At 43.5% G+C, this 12407-nt stretch overlaps 1 protein-coding gene across 3 annotated transcripts in view; it reads right to left on the bottom strand.

The window, feature by feature from the left end:
• Positions 1 to 1952: 1952 nt before the first annotated feature.
• The window catches only part of LOC115162369 (formin), a 106078-nt gene continuing 95623 nt past the window's right edge, over positions 1953 to 12407 (bottom strand). For all 3 annotated transcript variants that reach the window (XM_029713602.1, XM_029713603.1, XM_029713601.1), the window contains 2 exons: positions 3732 to 3813; positions 1953 to 3576 (listed from right to left, as the gene is read on the bottom strand). In XM_029713602.1, coding sequence (XP_029569462.1) covers positions 3532 to 3576; positions 3732 to 3813 — 127 coding nt within the window. In that variant the 3' untranslated portion in view covers positions 1953 to 3531. The remainder of the gene's footprint in view (positions 3577 to 3731; positions 3814 to 12407) is intronic.

The following is a 12407-nucleotide window of genomic DNA, read 5'->3' as shown; positions in this document are numbered from 1 at the left end:
TTAGGGAGTGCTGAAAGTAGAGAAACAGCAGAGAAGGAGGGTTAAACATCCGTTTCCATGCGAGCCATGCTTCCTCATCTGTAGACTCCAGTTAAGACTTTTGTGGCTGAATTGTTTGCAATCTATTACTTTGACCTCGCGCAAATTCATTTTTAACGATAAAACACCTAAAACACGTGGGCACATAGAGTAGGCCTCTCACGAAATTAATCAACATATACATGTTATACATATAGGCCTTTATCAAAATCAAAATAAATGCCTAATTCGGTTCTGAAGAACTTTAAAGTAAACATAAAATGCAATTTTAAGATTATGAAATGTCTTCATACAAAAAATAATGGCACATTCAATGATTATGAAACAAAGGTGCTATTTTCACACTTAATAGGTTCTGGCAGGGGTAAAGTATAGGCCTACACATGGCTTGATATGAGTAATTGTTTCTATTTTTAAACAAAGTAAACATTGTCTTGATTTAAATTAAAGAAAAGGCATATATATATATATATATAGCCAAATTATACTCTCGATATGCAGTTCAGGTAGGGTATGAAAAAATAACATTTACGGTAAATGATGAGGCTCCATATATACAGTACCTTCAGAAAGTATTCAGACCCCTTGACTTTTTCCACATTTTGTTAGTTACAGCCTTACTCTAAAATAGATTAAAACTTCAGCAATCTACACACAATGCCCCATAATGACAAAGCGAAAACAGGTATTTCAACATTTTTAGTGTGAAGACCCTTTGCTATGAGATTCAAAATTGAACTCAGGTGCATCCTGTTTCCATTGATCATCCTTGAGCTGTTTATACAACTTGATTGGAGTCCACCTGTGGTACATTCAATTGACTGGACATGATTTGGAAAGGCACACACCTGTCTATATATGGTCCCACAGTTGGCAGTGCATGTCAAAGCAAAAACCAAGCCAATGGAAGAAGTTTGGAACCACCAAGACTCTTGCTAGAGCTGGCCGCCTGGCTAAACTGAGCCATCGGGGAGAAGAGCCTTGTTCAGGGAGGTGACCAAGAACACGATGGTCACTCTGACAGAGCTCTGGAGTTCCTCTGTGGAGATGGGAGAACCTTCAAGAAAAACAACCATCTCTCCAGCACTCCACCAATCAGGCCTTTATGGTAGAGTGGCCAGACGGAAGCCACTCCTCAGTAAAATGCACATGACAGCCAGCTTGGAGATGGCCAAAAGGCACCTAAAGACTCTCAGACCATGAGAAACAAGATTATCTGGCCTGATGAAACCAAGATTTATCTCTTTGGCCTGAATGCCAAGCGTCACGTCTGGAGGAAACCTGGCACCCCCCTACTGTGAAGCATGGTAGTGGCAGCAGCATGCTGTGGGGGTGTTTTTCAACGGCAGGGACTGGGAGACTAGTCAGGATCGAGGCAAAGATGAACAGAGCAAAGTACAGAGAAATCCTTGATGAAAACCTGCTCCAGAGCGCTCCCCATCCAACCTGACAGAGCTTGAGAGGATCTGCAGAGAAGAATGGGAGAAACAACCCCAAATACAGGTGTGCCAAGCTTGGAGTGTCATACCCAAGAAGACTTGAGGCTGTAATTGCTGCCAAAGGTGCTTCAACAAAGTACTGAGTAAAGGGTCTGAATACTTATGTAAATGTGATTTTCAGTTTTTTGTTTTTTAATAAATTGGCAAAAATGTCTAAAGAACTGTTTTTGCTTTGTCATTATGGGGTACTGTGTGTAGATTGAAGATTTTTAAAAAAATCAATTTTAGAATAAGGCTGTAACTTTGAAAAAGTCAAGGGGTCTGAGTACTTTCCGAAGGCACTGTAGGTCACATCCATATGAAACGAAACACTTCTTTCACCTGACTACTGAGCCATTTATGCATCCTCCTCAAGCTAAGGCAGGAATCCAAATAATATACAAAAATACAACCTCAAAGATAAAATAATTAATGTTTTGGCATACATTTTTCATTTTAATATATAAATAAAGGTTAAACCCCTGTCTATCGTTTGCCAAGACAAAGTTGAAATCTTCCAGAGTTCAAAGACATTTTTTGTTGTTAAATAAATATACTATAGTTCTCTCCAAAAAATAAATGGATGATGCAATTTATCACGTGTTAATTCACAAATGTTATCATAGCATGGAAACCATAGAATTGCATAGGAGTTCAAATTGAGGTGCTAGAAAGTTCAGTACATTTGATTAAGTACCATTCTGACAATAACAGAAGGATGTAGCTACTAAATACAGCTGATGCAAGCAGGAAAGTGCATAGAATTGTGACATACATATGTCATAAACAAAATTCATTGGGAAAAACTAACTATTCTATCATATACACTTAAAAAATGTGTCAGGGCAGCCACAATCAGATGACCTGTTGCTTTCCTCAGCATGGCGTATAGCAGGGTTGCTTGTTCATCTCAGAGCGTGACGTCTGACTCAGGGATTGAGAGCAAGGTGTTGCTGCATTCTCTGGCTATCACCCAGGAGGGGTCAGTCTGGTACAGTGAGAAAGTCAACATTGGTACGACATCCTGTTTCTACCTTTTGACCAGGACCCACATCGCTATGAATTCAACAGGACTCTCAGTCCAATAAAGACTACCGATTCTCTTCATAATACAACATCGGGTCAAACGTTTCTGTCCCTGCTCATCTGAAAACAAACACCAATTGAAATACATTTACAAGACACACTTCAAACATGGATGGGCCACAGCAGATGAAAAGCTATTCTTTACATTAAAGTATTGTATACTGCTTTCATATTCTAAATCATTGTTAGAATAACAACTCCTGAATGTCTTACGTAATCGTAATAATTTCACTGAGTGAAGATCGCCATATTTGTTAACAGCTCGGCAACAATGAGGCCTCGTCTGTAGTTGTTGCATAACCTGGCTACAATACATAGGACTATATGTCCTCACGATGTGTGATGCTGTCCTGAAACCCAGAGTGAGGAATGTATGTAGGTCCTCAGCTCCAGCAGGCCTAGGAAGCCTAGAGGTCAGGGGTCATCACTGTAGATATGTCAGCTAGAGTGCTCATTGTCCTGAACCCCAGCATGCCTCAGAGCAGGCTCTACAGGCTGGCCATTCAAAGGTCACACCAGTCTGGATAAATGAGATTGTGATGAGTCTCATCATATCAGCGGTTTAGTCAGCCATGGACCCTCTGTGTAGACTTAGCAGCCTGCATATCTGCTGCAGGGTGGCATTCAGTTGCCTCTTTCCCATGGTGTACATGTTGGTCTGGATGGTGGTCCTAGGGATACACAGTATTAGAAGCCCACAAAAGGTGCCTCTCATCTGGGGAAGAGGCTGAGTTGGAAGAGAGTAGTGGATATGGTCCAGTCAGTAAGGACGGTAGAATGGGCCATGGTAGAGAGGTCCACAGTGTGGGGGCACGGAGGGCTATATGAGGTATGATGTTGGGTAAGAGGCAGGTGGTGAAGGGAAGAAGTGATCATCTCCTCTCCCCACTTCCTCTCTCTCCACTCTGTTCTTCATTGATCATCCTCTTCAGCTGGAGGACACGCTGGCTTCTTTCTGACGCAGTCTCTCTTTCTGTTGACAGAGGTCAAAAAAGGGAGAGCTGAGCTTTATAGCATTGTGTTATATGATATGATCCACCATGATTGACTGCGTCCGCAGCCAAGGTAATAGCAACAACGTTATCCATCAAAATATTTGAGGGTGGTTGAAGGAAGTCCAGTTCTTACCAGACTGTTGGCATTGATCTTCTTGGTTTCCACCCTCTTCTCAGCTGTGATCTTTTTGATGTTCTCCTGTGCTTCCTTCAGCCTGGAAGAAAGGAAACATCAACCTCGATCATATCAGGAAAATGTCTATCTAAACAGGATAAAATAACCTTTGCTGGTAGTACATACAGTGAGTGTACAAAACACTAGGAACACCTGCTCTTTCCATGACATAGACTGACAAGGTGAATCAAGGTGAAATATATTAGCCCTTCTTGATGTCACCTGTTCAATCCACTTCAATCAGTGTAGATGAAGGGGAGGAGACAGGTTAAAGAAGGATTTTTAAGACTTGAGACAATTGAGACATGGATTGTGTATGTGTGTCATTCAGAGGGTGAATGGGTAAGACAAAAGATTTAAGTACCTTTGAACGGGGGTATGGTAGTAGGTGCCAGGCGCACCAGTTTGAGTGTGTCAAGAACTGCAACGCTGCTGGGTTTTTCACACTCAACAGTTTCCTGAGTGTATCAAGAATGGTCCACCACCCAAAGGACATCCAGCCAATGGCAGGCCAGTAGTTGAAAATGTGTTATTGATGAAAGACGACAAAGAAGGCTGACACGAATTGTGCAGAGCAACAGACGTGTTACAGTTAGTCAACTGACAGTCAAGTTCAACATTAGTGCCCAAAGACCCATAAAATAATGCACAACTCGTCATACCTTGACACGAATTGGGTATGGCAGACGACAACCTTACAGAGTTCCACAAGAAACTGGGGTTGCAGTGGGCTAAGGAACGAAAAAACTCTGGACACTGGAGAATGTGAAAAACATTGCCTGGTGTGATGAATCCTGGTTCCTGCTGTTTCACACTGATGGGAGGACTAGGGTATGAAGAAGACCCTATGAGAACATGTATCCATCTTGCCGCGTGTCAACATTGCAGGCTGGCGGTGTGATGGTGTGGGGTGTGTTTTCATGAAGCACATTGGGCCCCTTGATAAAAGTAAAGCAATGTTTGAATGCCACAGGATATCTGAATATCATTGCCAATCAGGTGCATCCCTTCATGGCAGCAGTGTATCCATCTGCAAATTGATTTTTTTCAGCAGGATAATGCTGAAAAAAAAAAATAGTGTCAAGGAATGGTTCCATGAACATGACAGTGACTTCAGCTTACTGCAGTGGCCTGCCCAGACACCAGATCTCAATCCAATTGAGTATCTGTGGGATGAGATGGAACAAGTTATGTGGAGTAGAGATGTCACGCATGCTCCTGCTCCCCTTCCCTGGTGCTCGATGGCGCCAGGCTCCCCAGAATTACGCTCTCCTGCCACCATCATTACGCACACCTGCCTTCCCCCTGTCACAAGCATCAGTGATTATTGGACTCACCTGGACTCAATCACCTCTGTCATTACCTTCCCTATATCTGCCTGGTTCCCTGCTCTGTTCCCTGCTTCAGCATTAATTGTCGTTTGTTGTTGTTTACCCGTGTGCTGACGCAGTTCCTGTTTTGTTCCCTGTCTGTTCCTGAATAAATGTTGACTCCCGTACCTGCTTCTCATCTCCAGCGTCGGTCATTAGAAGAGATCCACTACCAGCCAACTTGACACAATTGTGGGAAGCATTGGAGTCAACATAGGGCAGCATCCCTGTGGAATGCTTTAGAAACCTTGTAGAGTCCATGCCCCGACTAATTGATGGGGTGCAACACAATATTAGGAAGGTGTTCCTAATGTTTTGTACACTCAGGGTATACCATAACAGCTCCCTCATATTTGTACATTGTGTCACATATCTGGCCATGTGGCACAACACTACCATGTCTAAGACAGAAAACCTCTTGATGTCTGTTGACACACGAGTCAGTTTGCTAACAGCGGCCTTAGTCCATTCAGAAGTTGTTTGTACCGTAACAGCAACATGTACACACCACAGTATGTATCCCCCTGTGCACTACTGTATGTGGCACAGAGAGTCCTCATCCTCCCTCACAGCCCCACTCTGTTCTGTTAACCCTCTCTGGAGTTAGCAGGTAGTGAAACCCACCGGTTAAAGCAGGGAGAATGACAGTGGGTCGATGAGATAATGAGCTAGTCTTAAAAACACTTGGGTTTTATGGTTGTGCGAACAGTATTTAAAATAAAGTTAATTGTACATAAGCACAATCAGCTGTGGTGTTATACGGGGCATGATTGCCTAGTAAACAATTAAGAGAGAGCACATGGATCCATGGAATGGCTGGGAGAGCATTAACTCCATAACTCACCAGTTCAAAGATAGCTAGCCCGGCTTTTCTGTATGTGTGGTGCGTATGGCGCAAACACACACAACAAACAAATCAAATGTTATTTGTCACATCCCGAATACAACGGGTGTAGACGTTACCGTGAAATTCTTGCTTACGAGCCCTTCCAAACGAGTAAAAAAATATAGAAAAATAAATGAACAAGAGTAACACAAGCAAAATCAAATACCCAACAATTAAGCTATATACAGGAAGTACCAGTACCAGATCAATGTGCAGGGGTACGAGGTATTTGAGGTAGATACAGTTACTTTGGAAAGAATTCACACCCCTTGACTTTTTTAACATTTTGTTCTGTTACAAAGTGTGATTAAAATGGGTTTAACTGTCATTTTTGGTCAACGATCTACACAAAATACTCCAATGTCAAAGTAATAATAAAAAAATTAAAAAAACACGAATACAGTGCATTCGGAAAGTATCCAGACCCTTTCCACATTTGTTACGTAACAGCCTTATTCTAAAGTTGATAAAATTATTTTTTTTACGGCCCTTCCAAGTGGCGCAGCGGTCTAAGGCTCTTCATCGTAGTGTTGCGGCGTCACAACCGGCAGTGACCTGGAGTCCCATAGGGCATCGCACAATTGGCCCAGTGTCGTCCGGGTTAGGGGAGGGTTTGGCGGGGGGGAGGGGCTTAACTTGGCTCATTGTGCTCTAGCGATTCTGGGCACCTGCAGGCTTACTTCGTTTGTCAGTCAAACAGTGTTTCCTCCGACAAATTGGTGCAGGTGGCTTCCGGGTTAAGCGAGTGGGTGCTAAGAAGCACGACTTGGCGGGTCATGTTTCGGAGAACGCATGACTCGACCTTCGCCTCTCCCGAGCCCTTTGGGGAGTTACAGCGATGAGACAAGATCGTAATCACGAAATTGGGGAGAAAAAAGGGCGTAAAAATTACAAGAAATTAAAAAATGTCCTCATCAATCTACACACAATACCCCATAATAACAAAGTGAAAACAGGTTTTTAGATTCTTCTTCTTCTTTTTTTTAATTTTATTTTTTAACAATTTATTAAAAATAAAAAGAGAACCTTTGCTATCCTGTTTCCATTGATCATCCTTGATGTTTCTACAACTTGATTGGGGGTCCACCTGTTGGATTGACTGGACATTATTTGGAAAGACACACACCTGTCTATATAAGGTCCCACAGTTGACAGTGCATGTCAGAGCAAAAATCAATTAATGAGGTTGAAGGAATTGTCTGTAGAGCTCCGAGACAGGATTGTGTCGAGCCACAGATCTGGGGAAGGGTACCAAAACATTTCTGCAGTATTGAAGGTCCTCAAGAACACAGTAGCCGCCATCATTCTTAAATGGAAGAAGTTTGGAACGACCAAGACTCTTCCTAGAGCTAGTGACTAGAGGTGACCAAGAACCCTATGATCAATCTGACAGAGCTCCAGAGTTCCTCTGTGGAGATGGGAAAACCTTCCAGTAGGACAACCATCTCTGCAGCACTCCACCAATTAGGCCTTTATGGTAGAGTGGCAAGACGGAAGCCACTCAGTAAAAGGCACATGACAGCCCGCTTGGAGTTTGCCAAAAGACACGTAAAGGACTCAGAAAATGAGAAACAGGATTCTCTGGTCTGATGAAACCAAGATTGAACTCTTTGGCCTGAATGCCAAGCATCACGTCTGGAGGAAACCTGACACCATCCCTACAGTGAAGCATGGTGGTGGCAGCATCATGTTGTGGGGATGTTTTTCAGTGGCAGGGACTGGGAGACTAGCAAGAAATTAAGGAAAGATGAACGGAGCAAAGTACAGAGAGATCCTTGATGAAAACCTGCTCCAGAGTGCTCAGAACCTCAGACTGGGGAGAAGGTTCACCTTTCAACAGGACAGCGACCCTAAGCACACAGCCAAGGCAACACAGGAGTGGCTTCGGAACAAGTCTCTGAATGTCCTTGAGTGGCCCAGCCAGAGCCCGGACTTGAACCCGATCTAACATCTCTGGAGAGACCTGAAAATAGCTGTGCAGCAACGCTCCCCATCCAAGCTGACAAAGCTTGAGAGGATCTGCAGAGAAGAATGGGAGAAACTCCCCAAATACAGGTGTGCCAAGCTTGTAGCGTCATACCCAAGAAGACTCAAGGCTGGAATCTCTGCCAAAGTACTGAGTAAAGGGTCTGAATACTTACGTAAATGTGATATTTCAGGTTTTTATTTTTTATAAATATGCCAAGAGTGTGCAAAGCTGTCATGAAGGCAAAGGTTGGCTACTTTGAAGAATCTAAAATATATTTTGATTTGTTTAACATTTTTTTGGTTACTACATGATTCCATATGTGTTATTTCATAGTTTTGATGTCTTCACTATTATTATAGAATGTATAAAATAGTAAAAATAAAGAAAAACCCTTGAATGAGTAGGTGTGTAATGAGTACGATGGGAGACGAAGTTCTGGTTTCAAGCGCAGGGCGCAGCAGGTGTGTATTAGTAAAGGACCACAGGAGGATGCAGGTAGCTGGGTCCAGGGACAAGCAGAAGGTCATACACAGGGACTCCAAAAAAGTAACAGTACAGGCAGGGAAAAGGCTAATAACAGGCAAGAGGTTGATGACAGGAAATCTGTAAAAAGTACAGGCAGGGAATAGGCAAAAAGGCGTCGTTAGTGAGGATGGCCAAAAACTACGATACACGGGAGGACTAATATGGAAATAAACAGAGCTCTGAATAGAACGTGTATCAAAACAAACAATACCTCACAATTATGGGGTGCAAATAACTGAACTAAATAGTGTGTGTAAATGACATACAGGTGTGTGAACAGGTGATCAGAATTCAGGTGATTGGGATCTGGAGAGTGAGCTGCGTTCAGGGGATCTATGTGTTTGAGAGTGTGAGTTGGAAGCAGACGTTACAAGGTGTGTCCAAACTTTTGACTGGTACTGTATATATTTATATTCCTGACTTTGACATTGTTCGTTCTGATATTTCTTAATTCCTTAAATATTTGTGGATTTGTGTTCATTGTTTTGTATGGTTAGGTATTACTGCACTGTTGGAGTAATACCTAATGTGTGATGTAGTACGCAATTTTAAGGACCACCTTTTGGTTCGTGAGCGCTACTTTCATAACTACTGGCTAAAACGTACACAAAAGTGCTAGATCATTTTTTTAAGGCTATCTTACAAACTGACATTCAATCTTAAAATGAGTAACACATCCATGGCCACATTGATGTTAATTTAACTATACATTTCTTCTTATGTAATCCTACAAATGATGCATGTTCAAGATAGCATGCATAGGTTGTTGCAGGTCAGTGGAGATTTTCACAATTGCTGTCATAATCTATGCAGAATCTCGAACAGCATTTATCACTTGCACCAAGGGTCAATCAGGAAGTGGGCAGGTTCCTGAAGTGTTACTGTCAGGACCGGCCAGCGGAGTGGGCGGATTTTCTACCTTGGGCTGAGTATGTGCAGAATTCCCTCCGCCACTCCTCCACTAACCTCACTCCTTTCCAGAAGCATAATTCCAGTGCGTGTTGGGGTATCAGCTGGCCCTGGCACCTTGGCATCCGAGCCAGACCGAGTCCCCTGCGGTGGATGTTGGCACAAGGAACAGGCCGACCACCACCGCAGTGAGGCGCCTGTCTTCTCTCCAGGCGACCGGGTCTGGATCTCCACCCGGAACCTGCCCCTCCACTTGCCCTGCTGGAAGCTGAGCCCACAGTTTGTGGAGCCGTTTAAAGTCCCGAGGAGGGTTAACGAGGTAACTTACCGTTTCCAACTCCCTGCTGATTACTGCATTAACCCAATTTTTCATCTGTCTCTCCTCAGGCCAGTGGTGCCTGGTCCCCTTGCTGAGGCTCGACCCAGTGACGCCCCGACTCCTCCTCTGGACATCGAGGGAGGTCTGGCATACTCTGTCCGTGAAGTCCTGGATTCGAGGCGTTGGGTGGGGTGTCCAGTACCTCATCGACTGGGAGGGGTACGGCCCAGAGGAGCGGTGCTGGGTTCCTGCACTGGGCATCCTGGACACTTCCCTGACCAGGGATTTTCACCCGCACCGCGTCCCTGTGGTCGTCCCCGAGGCTGGTGTCGTCCCGATTCGGGGGGGTACTGACACGGATCCCCCTAGTACTGCTGCTCATTCCATATTCCGTTCACCAGCTCCGAAGGTCTACGTCACCGGCCTTCTAGGCATCACTAAACTGGATACATTACCACAAACCCCAGACTGTCTTGTCTCATTATGCACACCTGGTTCCCATTCCCCAGGATTATTATGTGTACATACAGTTGAAGTCTGAAGTTTACATACCCCTTAGACAAATACATTTAAACTCTGTTTTTCACAATTCCTGACATTTAATCTTAGTAGAAATTCCCTGTCTTAGGTCAGTTAGGATCACCACTTTATTTTAAGAATGTGAAATGTCAGAATAATAGTAGAGAGAATGATTTATTTCAGCTTTTATTTCTTTCATCACATTCCCAGTGGGTCAGAAGTTTACATACACTCAATTAGTATTTGGGAGCATTGCATTTAAATTGTTTAACTTGGGTCAAACGTTTTGGGTAGCGTTCCACAAGCTTCCCACAATAAGTTGGGTGAATTTTGGCCCATTCCTCCTGACAGAGCTGGTGTAACAGTCAGGTTTGTATGCCTCCTTGCTCACACATGCTTTTTCAGTTCTGCCCACAAATTACCTATTGGATTGAGGTCAGGATTTTGTGATGGCCACTCCAATACCATTTAAGGGTATTAAGCCATTTTGCCACAACTTTAGAAGTATGCTTGGGGTCATTGTCCATTTGGAAGACCCATTTGCGACCAAGCTTTAACTTCCTGACTGATGTCTTCAGATGTTGCTTCAATATATCCACATAATTTTCCTCCCTCATGATGCCATCTATTTTGTGAAGTGCACCAGTCCCTCCTGCAGCAAAGCACCCCCACGACATGATGCTGCCACCCCCGTTCTTCACGGTTGGGATGATGTTCTTCGGCTTGCAAGCCTCCCCCTTTTTCCTCCAAACATAACGATGGCCAAACAGTTCTATTTTTGTTTCATCAGACCAGAGGACATTTCTCCAAAAAGTATGATCTTTGTCCCCATGTGCAGTTGCAAACCGTAGTCTGGCTTTTTTATGGCGGTTTTGGAGCAGTGGCTTCTTACTTGCTGAGCGGCCATTCAGGTTATGTCGATATAGGACTTGTTTTACTGTGGATATAGATACATTTGTACCTGTTTCCTACAGCATCTTCACAAGGTCCTTAGTTGTTGTTCTGGGATTGATTTGCACTTTTCGCACCAAAGTACTTTCATCTCTAGAAGACAGAACGCGTCTCCTTCCTGTGCGGTATGTCGGCTGCGTGGTCCCATGGTGTTTATACTTGCGTACTATTGTTTGTACAGATAAACATGGTACCTTCAGGCATTTGGAAATTGCTCCCAAGGATGAACCAGACTTGTGGAGGTCTACAATTCTTTTCTGAGGTCTTGGCTGATTTCTTTAGATTTTCCCATGATGTCAAAAAAAGAGGCACTGAGTATGAAGGTAGGCCTTAAAATACATCCACAGGTACACCTCCAATTGAGTCAAACGATGTAAAATAGCTTTAGAAGCTTCTGATAGGCTATGACTTCATTTTCTGCAATTGTCTAAGTTGTTTAAAGGCACAGTCAACTTAGTGTATGTAAACCTCTGACCCACTGGAATTGTGATACAGTAAATTATAAGGGAAATAATCTGTCTGTAAACAATTGTTGGAAAAATTACTTGTGTCATGCACAAAGTAGATGTCCTAACCGACTTGCCAAAACTATAGTTTGTTAACAAGAAATTTGTGGAGTGGTTGAAAAACGAGTTTTAATGACTCTAACCAAAGTGTATGTAAACTTCCGACTTCAACTGTACGTGCCCTCTGTTCTCCATTGTCCTTGTCGGTTATTGTTACCATGTCCGTTGGTCGTGTGAGTACCTGTGCTGTTGTATTGGCTTCCATGCTACGTGTTATTGTGCACTTGTTTTACGGGTCTCGTCCCGTGTATTATTTAGAGGTTTACACCTCGCTCTTTTGTTTGGGTGGAGAAAATAAAAAACCCTATTACGCATTCCTGCGCTTGTCTCCTATCATTATACAGCATGACATAGGTAAATGAGTAATCCTTTTGGATAAGGGAATTGTCACGTGTGCTCCCTCTCCGGCCTCTAGGTCACCAGGCTGCTCGTTATGGCGCACACCTGTCACCATCGTTACACGAATCAGCGCATAATGACACTCACCTGGACTTCTTCACCTCTTTGATTACCTGCCCTTTATATGTCACTCCCTTTGGTTCCTTCCCCAGGCGTCATTGTTTCTGTTTCAGTTTCATGTCTGTGCGTTGTTCGTGTTTCTTGTTTAGTATTATGTTCCG

Source organism: Salmo trutta, chromosome 25 (genome assembly GCF_901001165.1).
Source record: "Salmo trutta chromosome 25, fSalTru1.1, whole genome shotgun sequence".
Classification (NCBI taxonomy): Eukaryota; Metazoa; Chordata; class Actinopteri; order Salmoniformes; family Salmonidae; genus Salmo; species Salmo trutta.
The sequence above is the reverse complement of the archived record's forward strand: the minus strand, read 5'-3'. Positions and strand labels throughout refer to the sequence as shown.